General features: G+C 42.5%; 1 protein-coding gene across 1 annotated transcript; it reads right to left on the reverse strand.

The window, feature by feature from the left end:
- Positions 1-8,844: 8,844 nt before the first annotated feature.
- On the reverse strand, positions 8,845-10,797 carry LOC109774849 (acyl transferase 15-like). Its single transcript, XM_020333617.3, has one exon. It carries the CDS (start codon positions 10,795-10,797, stop codon positions 9,535-9,537), a length of 1,263 nt encoding a protein of 420 aa, XP_020189206.1. The 3' UTR covers positions 8,845-9,534.
- Between the last annotated feature and the right edge of the window lie 2,999 nt (positions 10,798-13,796).

Below are 13,796 nucleotides of genomic sequence, written 5' to 3' on the forward strand. Positions count from 1 at the left end.
TGCCAAAAACTAGGTATATATAGTGTATATCACATGTACGTACAAGGAAAAAACCAAACTGAGGCAATAAACGTGCTAGCTAACCAATCCAGCCCAAAAACAGAGGCTAGCCCACCTTCACTACCCGCGACATGGCCCATAAGCCCAAAAAAGCTTCACGCTGTAACCTGCCCACGCATGAGCCACAAAAAATCCATCGGTGGTTCAGCTACCTTCGCTAAATAGAAAATCTATCGATCCGGTAGGAAACGGACGGGCGCCGCCCTTCCCCTGTTCCCCAAATTCTGCTAGCAAGCCGCCGCTCTGATTGCCATCGGTCATCGCATGTTCGCACGAGCGCACGGCGGCAGGCACTAGCGGGCGGCACGACATCCTTTCCTCGCTCCTTTGGTACTGATCTTTGCACCCACATTGGTCTTCCATTTTAAAGCCCTAGGTTGCAACCAGGAGTACGTATGAGCTATTCATTGAAATTAGATGTGTTCATGTGGCTTAATATATTAGGACTATTAAATCGGGATCTGGGGTTGCTCCTCACTTATCAATTCTTAGTAGAACTAAATTAACCTTGCTAATTTTATGTTGGTTATTGGTTTTCCTCTGTATCTCATGCCTCTTAGCTTGTTTTAAAGTTAAGAACATAGGAAGAAAGATGGGGCAAAAATGCTGGAATGATTGCTTGGTTACATTCATCGAAAGAGATTTCTTCTTGCAAGTTAAGGACGAGGACATCATCACTCATTTTCAAAGCATCAAGAATCCAAAAGTGATCCTATAAAATGTAAGCTTTTTTACCATTTGTTTTTTCTGTCTCTATACATCTTAGATGTTGCCACCTTTATATGTTGGACAATTAGTATTTCTACATGGTGGACAATTTGAAGTTGTTATCAATTCTCTGAATTTATTATATTATGAACTGGTACTAGAATCAGCTATATACACCAAAACTAGGCTATAGGCATCCAAAAAACTGCCTTCGAAATTTTGAATACACACTGTTAAAATCCTGGGCCCGCCCCTGCTCCCGGGCCGCGGTCCAGTCGCTAGCTCGCTCGGGTACGTTGCCTGGTGTATTTTTGTCGCTCGCCGGTAGGATCGTTCCGGTCGCTCGCTAGCTACTGATGCTCTTCTTTTTTTTCTCGCTCGCTGCTGTGAAATGTGAAATAAAAAATCTATATGTTGGCCCAGAAATAAAAAAAGCAGCTATTGATTTTGAAAAAACACGATTTTACGCTTTTATATAGGTAAGAAAATTCGTACATTTTTTATATTTGAAGAAAAATCATGAATTTGAAAAAAATCACAATTTTTAAAAAGTTTCATGAATTTGGAAAAAAGTTCAAAAATTAAAAAATACTCTCACATTTGAAAAAGTTCGTGAATTTTAAATTGATTGCAATTTTCAAAAATGTTTGCATATTTGGTTTTGTAAAAAGTACATAGGATTTGAAAAAGATCAGGAACTTGTTAACAAAATCATAGGTTTGAAAAATATTATGAATTTGAAAATGTTCATGGATTTTTTAAAGGTTGCTGGATTTAAAAAAATCTTTAATTTGAAATCATTCATGGATTTGAAAAAAATACAAATTTGAGAAGAGTTTTATAGTTTTTTTTCTAAATGTGGATTCAGAAAAATATAGTGAATTTGAGAACATTCATGGATTTTGAAAAGGTAATGCATCTAGAAAACATTCATTAATATTAAAAGGTTCTCTAATTTGAAAACAGATGATGAATTTGGAAAAATCATCGATTTGAATACTCTTGACAAAAATAAACAAAACAAAATAGAACAAAAAGAAAAATAAAAATAACAGAAGGAAAAAAAACAAAAGAAAATCACACTTGAAGAATCTAAGAAGCTTCCTAAAATCGGAATGCACAGTTTGCTCGGGAAACCTGGCACGCGAGAAGGAAAAAGAAGTAAACGTGGCGTGCCCAGGATGGATGGGGGTGTGCGCCAATTGCAGAAAAAGTAGTGATCGGCCCCATACACGGTGAATAGGTTTTGCGGCCAATCAGTCCATTCGCTAAATACTCCTGAAAAATCATCCGCTAAAATTGTTTCTGAACTTGTTTCAAGTGTGCTCCACAAAGTACAGTCAGATATCCATCTGTTGTGGTGTTAATTTCATCATATTTAGTTTTTGACACCTTAATGCGAAACATAACCCCCACTCCCTATCTACGCTCCCCTTCGCCTTCAGTTGTCAGTTGTCACTCCGATGACATGGGATGGATGGGAGAGGATACCCGCCTCTTTGTTTGATGTCTAGAAAGTTTTTCGTTTTGTTAGGTTTTAATATCGTGGCCATGTTATGGTGACAACTGTACTTTGTCGAATAAAAGTCCTATGGATCCAACACTAACTCGTTTTGCTTTACTCCAGTGTTGTCAAGGAGGTTGGGAGATTTTTCATCTCTAATGGTCTTCATGGATGGTAGGTCGGTCCTCTTTATTATTCCCGAGGCGTGGCGTGAAAAAGGTCAAGAACTTAAAGGGCTCCTCGGATGTCCAACATGTGAACTCTTCATATACACCTCGGCGATCCTCAAGAGCAGAGATGAGAAGATTTGTTGAACCAGTTTTCAAGACTGGCGACCGAAGATGAACATGGTTTTAGTTCCTTGTTTGTACAGTTGAACATGGTTTCTGGTTGGTAATAAAAGACTGTGGGGCTTTGCCCTGCAGTAGTTATTCGAAAAAATGACCACGTTGCACAGTTTACTTGTAGATCGGAAGCAAAAGTTTAGCTTCATCATAGCAACTTAGAAATTAAGTTCACATGCATCGATCATATAGATCACATGAAGGCAGTGCACTAGTTGTTCAGAAGTAAAAGTTCAGCTCCATCATGAGCTATCACAGCCTTCCATCATCTTCGTGATCCCGGCTTGGGTGGTGCTCGCAGCTTCGACGGCTACTCGCGTACTCTCCGCGGCTCCTTGCGCGCTCTCAGCGGCTTCTCTAGCGCTCTCGGAATATGCCTAAGCGCTCTCGGTGGCTGCTCGTGCACTCTCGACATTGGCGGGCACGATCTCAGTGTACTGTGCCACCCTAGTGACGATGTCTATGGTTGTAGGAATTCCATCTATGGGTGTATGTAGGAGTCCTAACGAGGCGTCTTGGTTTTTCCTTCTAAATCGCATTAAACAATTTGACATTTAGATAAAACATTTTAGAAAAAATATCATGACCTTCGATAGAAATTAGACATATTGAGTGCCAGAAATTAAGGGAAACGGAACTTAATCCACGCATCGCAAAAATATTGGCACTCACTATGAATACCCCTGCATCATGGGAAAAAAAGTACCGTATGTTCATCCATATGTAATACATTTTGTGTAGCACACACATTCAATTTTAAGACATTTACTTATGAAGATTCAATGGTACATCATACAAAAAAAATTAGCTACACTAGTAAAATCTTGTACTATATATTATCCATATGCAGTACATTTTAACTACACTAATAAAATTACCATTAACAGAGAGACGGGAGATGTGCTTACCGGGCCGGAGTCGTACGGCGGGCTGGACGAGGCCGTGGTCGATGGCGGAGGCATCGGCGGACGGCGAGTTTGATGGAGATGAGGACGGCGTTGGATGCCGAGAAGGTGCGGACGACGGTCATGGGGAAGTAGTTCGAGGTAGCGTTGCATGGTGACGCCGGCGAACTTCGAGGTGGGGGCGGACGACACAGGCGACGGAGAAGATTGGCTCCTCGGCGCCGTTCGAGGCGGTGGACCGCGACGACCTCACTGGCTGGGACGGATGATGCTACAATGCTGGCGACGGCAAGACAGAGGGGAGAAAGAGAAGTTTGCGTTTGGAATGAGATCTAACTGCTGCATGTGGAGGATGCGGTGGATAAGCTCATGTATAGCAGTGCAGGGCGCAGGGCGGAGCCCACCAGCACAGTATATGCGTGGTAGACGGCAACGTGACCAAATATAATTGTGGGGGCGACAGCTAGAACCCGCCACCCGCGCTCTGAAAAGATTTGAAAAAGTTTGACGCGTGGGTACCCAAATATAGCTGTGGCGGGTACTAGCAGCTGTCGCCACAGTTGCGCAAGGAAACTGTGGCGGCCACGAACCTTCGCCCACCACAGCTGCTTGTCAGCCATGAAGGATTTAAAAATCGGATAGCTGTGGTGGGTCCTCGGCCATGCCTGCCACTGTTACATGTGTAGCAATGGCAAGCATGTTTTAACACCCGTCACTGCTTGTTTAAAGAAATAGCTGGTGAAATCACTTATTTCGGTTCACCTATAAGCCCTATCCTCATAAATCCTGGATTTTTAGAGGTTGGGCGAAATGAACCCCAAAGCTAAATCCCAATCGATTGCACACTAAACTATGCAATCCTAGTCTAAATCAAACCTTCGGGTCATTTTCCAAATGGGGATTGTCTACATGGCAAAGAATGGCCAGGATTGGTGGCATTTCGCAAAGGTGTCATACCCTGCTCCCAGGCCGGCCCACTTAATATTTTTCATTCAAAAACAAAATTTTGAAAGGGCGCACACCCTGCTCCCCGCTGGGCGGACCCGCGTTATTTTTTCATTAAAAAACAAAAAAAAGTACACGTGGGTGGCTCGAGCACAAGGCCCCTTGTTGCTGATCGATACAAATACCGACCAGGAAATCAGATGCGTTGTGTTCACGAGCTCCCTTTTCTTCTTTCTTTCTTACCCTTTCCTTTTTTTTTCTTTTTCTGTTTTTTCTTAAATTCATACACTTTTTTGAAATCAACATTTTTTTAAATTTGCATATTTTATTAAAATCGTGATTTTTTTGAATGCTCAAATTATGTTAAACTATATAAAAACCGGTGGCAATCTTAATAGGAAATAGCAAACGAAAAAAAAGAACCTCGCAAACCGGTGGCCATTTTAGTATTCAACTCGTTTTTTTACATTCACGAACCTTAGTACAAAACAGGGTAGCAGATTGTATGACAAACTATAGCCGTACCGAGTCATGTACTGTGGTGTGGAAGTGCAGATGTCATCCATGTTGTGAGGACTTATTGCCCCTCGATTGTAACCCTGAATGTTTGGAATAAAACTCCCATATGATCTCGCAAAAAAAATAGTGGGTGCGCCAGCTGTAGATGCCCTCATTAGTTACACTTTTATATGTAGAACTGCAGACTCGATTGGATTGGATCCAATCCAAGTCGTAGCCTAGCCCCCAGCAAAGTCTTTTGTTCCTATCATAATCTCGATTGAAATTTTTTGGATTCAGATTCAGACCTTTTTTTTTTTTGCGGGTGAGATTCAGACCTTACAACATGTAGCTCCTATCGTGCCTTCATTCAAGACCCGGGGAACATGGCCTGATTTCAAATTCCTGCACATGTAGCTAGTACTTTTATGATTCATGTTGAGTAACGTGATTGTATTAGAAAATATAGGATAAACTGAGGTGTATTCTGGCTTTTCTTGTACTCCACGTAAATCATGTACTCCCATATATAAGCTCATGAGGCTCAAGCAATACAACAAACTATTTCACCAATCTCTCTCCCTTCTAACATGGTATCAGATCCAAGAGGTCTTGAGTTCAAGACTCGGCTGGGGCAATTAAATTGCAAGCCCACTTTCGGTTCACGTTTAGGCCTGAGGGAGCCACACGTGAGGGGGAGTATTGACATATAATGTATTGCCTAGTCTCTTCCATCAGATCGGTCTTTTGGTTAGCGCCGCGGCCCGCGGTCCGCTCCGCCGTCATCGCGTGTCGACCTCCCGTGGTATGCGCCGCGCCGTCTTCCTTGGCGCGGGAACGCCACCGTCCGCGCCGGTTTTCGTCACGCCGTTAGGGTTTTTTGCCTACTCCGAGCACCGCCGCCGCACTTCTAACCTAGCCGCCGCCGCCCCTCTTCTTTGGCCGCCGCCGCGGCTACCTCCGTAGCTGCCGCCGCCGCCCTTCCACCCCGTTCGTCTTCGTCCAGCACCAGCCCGTCGCCAGCGTCGCCGTCATCTACGCCGACCACTTCGTCTACTCCGACCACCGTTGGTGACATCGTCCCCGCGCCGATGGACACCGCAATCATCGTCGAGTTCTTCTCTGCTGGCCCATCCAACTTCTCGACATGGCGTACAGCTCGTGCAGGTCCCTCATCTATGCATGCCCGGTGCTGGCAACACCGATGCGTGCCTTCATCCACGAAGTGTTCTTGGGCCTGCCAAGCCTGGTGTGGCGCTTCGTCAACTTCGTCTTCGTCCATCTATGCATGCTCGGTGCTGGCAACACCGACGGGTGTCTTAGTCTACGACGTGTCCCCGGGTTTGGCACACCCGACGCGATGCATCGTCAACATCATTTTCTTCCCGGCGCACCACTACTTCGACACCACTGCGCCCATGCCTCACTCGGCGCCCCCTTGCACCCGCGGCTCACGCTGACTTCCTCGACACCGGCTACCCCGACTCGACATCGACCACAACATTCTTCGCACGGCTACCTCGACCACTGCTACACCACCATACGCTCTCGGCTACCTCGACAACGGCACAAAGGGCTACCGCCTGCTTGGGCAACCTCGTCGGTTTTCACTCCAGCCACGACTCCGCGATGCATCGACCGTTACACTGTGGGGGGTGTCCGTCGGCTTGCCTTCTCCAATCTCACCTTCTGCGTCGCTACCTTTGTGACTGCGGGGGGGACGTTGAGTAACGTGATTGTATTAGGAAACATAGGGTAAACTAGGATGTATTCTGGCTTGTCTTGTACTCCAAATAGATCATGTACTCCTATATATATGCCCATGAGGCTCAAGCAATACAATGAACTATTCCACCAATCCCTCTCTCCCTTCTAACAATTCATATCTTGCTTTCTTATATTAAAATTTTCAGAGTATATATCGATCTTCTTGGAAAGGGTTTAAAAACTTCACATAGGTGCATTTATAACTATGGTGCCACACGTGAAGCTAAGCTTTCCAAACTCGGGAGTCACCTAGGTGAAATTTAACACACTTGCCTCAGCCAGAACCACAACGGCTCTAGAAGAGCAGAACTTTTGGTCCCTTTGAGACACCACAACTGGAACATGTCTTCTAATTGAAACGAGTACAAGTAGTTTTTGAAATGAGTGAAACAAATGTTTGAAATGAGTGATTTCCTTCTTAAATTTGAGATAGTTGCTTCCTTTTGGATCCGACTAGTTCAACCAACTACTTTGGTTTGCATCCAATTAAAACTCAATAAGATGCCCCCTAGATTATGAAATCATTGCAAGTGAATTTTATCCCAAAATCATCTCACTTGTTTACAAAACCCTAGAACTATTTTTTTTGAAATCCTAAGCTTATGATTTTGTCGAAACCCTAAAATCTTTCTTCTTTTTAAAAACCTGAAAACATATGGTATTTTCAAAACCCTAAAGTTTTTTTAAACACAAAATTATTATAAATATGTTTTTATCTTTTCTCCCACTTCGAAAAAAACAAATGTTTGAAAGTACTTATGTTTCTAAACCTCTTTCAAAAAGGTCGACAATGTGTTATTCATAGCACATGAATATTTTGAGTCAAAGAATCCAAAAGAATTACACATGTTATAATTTCTTATTTCAAACCTCTAGAAGAGAAGAAGAAACTGCCATAGCCATGCTCAAATATTTCAACTAAATCGCAAAAATATGGCTCGAATAAAATTTGGCAAAGGCACTTAACTAAAAACCCTCCAGAATTCAAATAAGACCCTCGGGGCGCAGCTAGATGTCCTACACTTCATAGACATTATTTCCTAGCCTAGATCCCCATTTATTTTATCATTGTGAGATTATTTCTGTATTGTTCTTCCTATCTGTGGATGACATCTTGTAAAGGTGGTGCCTGAGCTCTTGCATGCGGCACCAATGCAGGGTACTCCCTCTATAAACCAATATAAGATATTTTAGATCACTTAGTGATCTAAAAGATCTTATATTAGTTTACAGAGGGAGTAACATTTAGCAATATCCCGCAAAAAGGTCATCTAGCAATAAATGAGCTAGCATGTTACTAATGATGAGTTATTAGGCATAGGCACAATTAGGGCATAGTCGTTTTGCTATCATGATACCCTCTCCGTAAAGAAATGTAAGAGCGTTTAGATCACTAAAGAAATGTAAGAGTGTTTTGATCACTAAAGTAGTGATCTAAACACTATTATATGTTTTAGAGAGGGAGTACTAAATATCCCTCTAGGGGTTGAGTTACAACAACTGAACGGTCTGAAATCATGTACTACTAATCTGTTGATCCTTATGACTTGCATAACACTATTGCAGATGCCTAAATACATATTACTAGATCATTGCGTGTGCATGTTGTTGTGCCCGTCTATTCTTGAGCTTTAGTGTCATAGAGGCATTATTATACTATTTTTTGTAGGAATATGTTAGTGAATGACTGGTTAGGATGTTTGAGGAAAAAGATATTAGGATATTTTCATCGGGATATATGCCATATTTGCTTCGTCATGAGCCTATATGAAAAGACGCCGTTCATTATTTTGGTGCTAGTGCATGGCGTATTTTCAAATGCTCAAACGGGGTCAATTTTTGTGAGAACATAATCAAAATGGATCTCATTTTAATGTCTTCATTCAGCATGTTAAAGACCGATCATGCCACTTAAAGACATGAGCAGGAACATGTGCTAAAATCCTCCAGTGAATATAAGGATAGATAAAATATTCCAAAAAGCATAGGGAAATCAAACTAGTATGAAGCATGTGTGCGACCACTTGTTTTTTTTTTTGCACGTTTTCCTTTGTTTTTTTTTACCGGGGCCGCCGCTAACACCGATTACCGAAAATACCACAAAGCTTGGTGTTTTACTGGTCGACAAAATCAGGATATTTTCTCAAGAATGATTTCTTTTACATTTGTACCATATATATGGCTGAACCGTGGTGGTGCGATGGTCATTGCGGAACCTGCTTATGTTGAGGGTCATGAAATCAGGTCCTCGGAGCCGCTTCTCAGTTTCACCTTGTTTTGCCCCGCTGGGCCGTCACTGTACCGAGAGTAAAAAACTTGGCAATGTCACTTTACCGCTACTAGCATTCTTCGTCGCCTTTGCGTCATGGACAATGTTGCTTCAGAAATCCTCTGAGAGACCCGTATTGCGTCAAAATCGTCATCCTTATCTCTGGTCAAATTCTATGTTCAAAGTTCAAATTTATCCGGTTTTTTTAATAGAACAATGTTTCTCAGAGCAGGCCGGAACATCCGATAAACCTAAACCGGCCAGTTACCAGAGAAACAGACCGAGAAAGAAAAAAAAAACTTGGTGGGAACATGTGTTCATTAGATTCTCCGGTGAATATAAGATACTCACTCCGTCTTATAATATAGGACCTTTTTTTTCTGTAGTGTAACATATCTTGTAAAATGCTTTGAAAAAAAAAGATACATATTACTAAATCAGAAGAAGAAAGCAGAGGCGACGCAGAACGCTAGTAGTAGTATATAGCAAGCAAATAAATTCAAGTAACGATCCCTCCATGCATCCGAAAGAAAATCAAAGCTTAGATGAAACTGAAAGCGGATTATAAGTGAGGTGGATTTTAGCTAATTCTTGGAGGAAAGCGTCGGCGTGCTCCTCCTTCACGCACAAGGACTGCACGTTGTACTCGTCCTTGCAAGGGACGCACGTCGCGCAGCTCGGCAGCTTCGTCCTTACCTGCGTGTACTCCATCAATCTCGCCGGCGGTCCAAAGCCAAAGTCAATCTCCTCCATGCCGAGGTTTCGCCAACACGACATGAGGAAAAGATTGTACCCATCCAACTGCCGCATCTCGTCGATCTCCGTCTGGCCGGGCACCCGATCCTTGGCATGCTGGATCATCTTCACTAGCTCCATGATGTCGCCGTTCGCCACCGCGCTACTCGTCGCCATGACCAGCTGTGCGGTAACGCAGTTGCCGTAGAAGCCCTCCCTGGCAACCGCATGCTTTCGTGCGTTTGCTGGGAATGTAAGCACGGCGAGGGCCGCCGGATCGGACATGATTGCACGGGTTCGGCACCGCCATAGAACTGCGGCAACTGCCTCGAACACGGAGCATGGCTGCCCGTAATTCATGGTATACGTGCGTTTGATGCGGTTGATTAAGCTTGATGGCACAGTAATGTCCAGGAACTCCATTGGAGAGGGCTGGAGGGTGCCCAGAAAGCGAACAAAGTTTGTGGAAAATGGAGGCAAGTCCAACACGAACGAATCCTTGGACCTCACCGGGATGACGGACGGCGACGGTAGCCCGCGGGCGAGCTCTCCCATCGCCTGCATGAACTGCGCCATCCCGATGCCATCACAAACGGAATGGTTCAACGTCACCCCAATGACGAACCCGCCGCAAGAGAAGACGGTCACCTGCATCAGCATCAATGGCTCAGAGTAGCTGAAACCCTCGTCCGCGTACAAGACGGCGAGCTCCTCTTGCAGCGACGAGTCACAAAACTCTCGGACGTCCTTGATGGCGCAGTTGGCAGACGCCGCAACGAAGGACACCCCCTCTCCGGTGCATCTGATGACGAACTCGCCGGCTGCGGCCCCGGCAGCAAGGCGGCCGGCGATAGGGTAGTAGTGGACAAGTGCTTGGGACAATCCCCTTTTGATCGTCTCGATGGGATCTTGGATTGGATACTCGAAGATGAAGAACACCGTAACTGATCTACCACCAAACATCTTGTCATAAGACGAGAGAATGATGTCGCCGCCGTTGACCGTCGCCTCCGATGGTGCGACTAACACCGACGGGGACTTGCTGATCGACACAGTGCTCATATTGTTTCTTCTTGTGTGTATGTAGGTCGTTGCATGTGTCCTTCCCAGCTTGGTTTATATAGGACATGAAGAGAAAGAGGCTTTACCTTCATCACCACTTGGCATGAGATAAGATTGCGCTCATTTTTCGGCAAAGAAAATAAGATAAAAGAAGATTGTACAAATTCAAAATGATGTCCATGTTCTTCAGGGCAGGCATGGCATGCACACCGGCCGGCGGTGAGAGAAAGAGCCATCAGCTCCGTTGCATCCCGAGACAAGCCAAAAGGAGCCGGAGAACGTCATAAGATTCTGAGTGAATTAACTTGCTAGTGATCGCTAAATTAATGCAACGACGAACATGCATACAACTTGCTAGGGAAGACTTTGTGCACAGAACCACCAAGCCTTTAATTATACTTATCATCGTCTACAGGAAAAATAAAGCAAAGTCTTCTCCTAGCCAGCTGCCGTTCGTTGGCACGTTATGCTGGATTCCCGTTCAAGCTTTTAATTAGTATACACTGGAATCTGGTTTTTCAATTAGAGATTACAACAGATGCACTAGTTGCCTACCATTAGTGCATTGCATACAGAGAGTCCAAGTGTAACCACGAAGCTAATCAATCCATCGCCGCTCGCTTGCTAATTCCAATATCATGCTGTACTTCTCAACCGTTGTCTTTTTTTCTTCTATAAATTAAGATATGTTCGGGCATCGTATGTGATTGCTATTCCCACCGCATCATAGCAACCTATTGCACACGGTTATTTCATAGCATGTGTGATGCACCCCTATTGCACACTATCACAAGACGATGATTCGCTACTGCGTTTATGATAGGGGTTTTTAACCATCACTAGCAGACAGAAGGCACGGCGGCACACCGCGCCCGTGGTTGAACCCGTGCGTATGTGTGTGTTGTTTTTATTTTGAAGTAAGAGAAGTCGTGGTGGTGGTATAGAGGTTGAGCTGGTTGCTCACGCTATTTCCGTTTCTTATATAAAAAAACAAAGTATATTCAACTGAAGTAATTTATAACCCTGCATGGTACATCCAACAAAAATTAAGAGTATCAATTAAAGCTGTTCGAACTCATCACCCTTATTGTTTTATTTTTTAAAATAAGCATAATATATGAGATTGAGCATTTAACAACAACTTTTTACACGTTCTTTATCTATCTCTCTGCATATATGTTAATGTGGAATATCAGTGGAAGCAAATGGATTATTTCTACGTATAGAATAGCCCCTCATGGGAATCACAAGGACAACCATTCATATTCTTATCTAATTAGGTGTATTATGAAAATGCTAGCTGCAACAGTGAGAGCTTCTTAGCGAGCATGTGAGCAATCTCCTGGATAATCAAAAATTGAAATGTGACTTCCAGCAGGCACGATCTTGCAATTGCAACTGTAATTGCTCAATACCTTTTCGGACTTGGAATGTACTCCATGGTTCAATTTATAAATACATAAGATTAATGGTAACCTTATGAGAAGCCAACTGGTCTGGTAAGAATGATAAGCAAGCTGCAAAAGAAAAATGCACTTTGTCATTTGAAAATGAAAATTGAAAGAATCGGACAATCGGCATAAACCATAAAAAAACACCTACATTTCTTCTTCCTCTGAATTTATACCAATCAGTTGCTTTCTCTTAATGAACATACACAAATCACAGCAAAATTGACCCTAGGGTAACAACAATGCATGAAATAACAACAAGGAACATTGAGCACCATAAGGTAATCTTGCCCATTATTACAAATTGTATTCCGTGTGACCTATGCCTAAAACTATTGTCGGGATAAAACACATAAATGAACTATGTGATACTATGGGTACTCAACATATTGTTTCCCAAAGATATCAGGACTTCTCGGTTTTCTCTTTCTCTTGACTCATCCAAACAAAGTATATTAATCCAGAAAGATATCTAGAGCATATAATATCACATAGCAGGATTAGAGGACCCATAATATAAGTAGAATGTACACAAATATGATGCTTAAAAAATAAAGCATAAGACATATGATTTATGTGCAAATCCAAAAAAACAAAAACTGAGGGATACAGCGAGATTTTCTTTTCATAAATATGCAAGGGCATCTGTACGTGGGTACCTCAAACAACCTAGTCCATCCATCCTTGAAAGTCAATTTTTTTTATGTTTGACCATATTTATACAATAATACACCAACATTTATGTCATCAAATTAGTAGCATTAGATTCATGATAAAAATGTTTTCATCATATACCTATTTGGTTTCACAAACATTGATATATTTTGCATAAATTCGGTCAAACTTTGAGATAGTTTGACCCTTCAACAAAGTTGGAAGTACACTCTTTCAAGGACGGAGGGGGTAAACTGGAGTTCACAACCCTTCCAAACCCAAATGTTCCTTTCTACGTATCCCTCCCTATCTTAAAAAGGACCACACCATACCATCAGATTGAGAAACATGGTTAAGATAAGTCCTTAAATTCTTTACTTGATATGAACATGATGGAGTCTTGATTTAAATCCATTATTGGTTACATCTTATCTTAATATATATATATATTTTTTTCCTCAAAGATGCTAATTGGATATAGATAAAGCATAGCAAGTTATGATTAAACTAAACTGAAGCTTAGAAAGAGCCTAGACGGGGATGTTGTGGGAACCAACTCATCCTTTGTCGTGTCGCTGGAGGCGGGTGTTCAATTTTGGTGCAAACCAAGTGAGATAAGGCGTGAATAATTTGTCTGATTTTAAGGGCAAAGTGTAAAGATTTACCGGATACCATACTAAACATTTAACACTAGTGCACCAAACTTGAACTATTTTGTTTACTTGTTCCATAACTATTCATTTTCGATAGACATCATTTATTGTTAAACTGAATGCATACAATGACATGATGACTGCTATCTTCTGTAAGCAAATTTGGAGCCAGTTTGGTCGTAATGACCTCACATCTTTCAGACTGCATTCCAAAAGAAATAACTCAACATAGTGTACTTTA

The sequence above is a fragment of the Aegilops tauschii genome, chromosome 6, assembly GCF_002575655.3.
Source record: "Aegilops tauschii subsp. strangulata cultivar AL8/78 chromosome 6, Aet v6.0, whole genome shotgun sequence".
In the NCBI taxonomy this organism is placed as follows: domain Eukaryota; kingdom Viridiplantae; phylum Streptophyta; class Magnoliopsida; order Poales; family Poaceae; genus Aegilops; species Aegilops tauschii.

Bases quoted from the DNA above. Each gene is read 5' to 3' on its own strand.
- LOC109774849 (XM_020333617.3), bottom strand. From the start codon at position 10,797: ATGAGCACTGTGTCGATCAGCAAGTCCCCGTCGGTGTTAGTCGCACCA.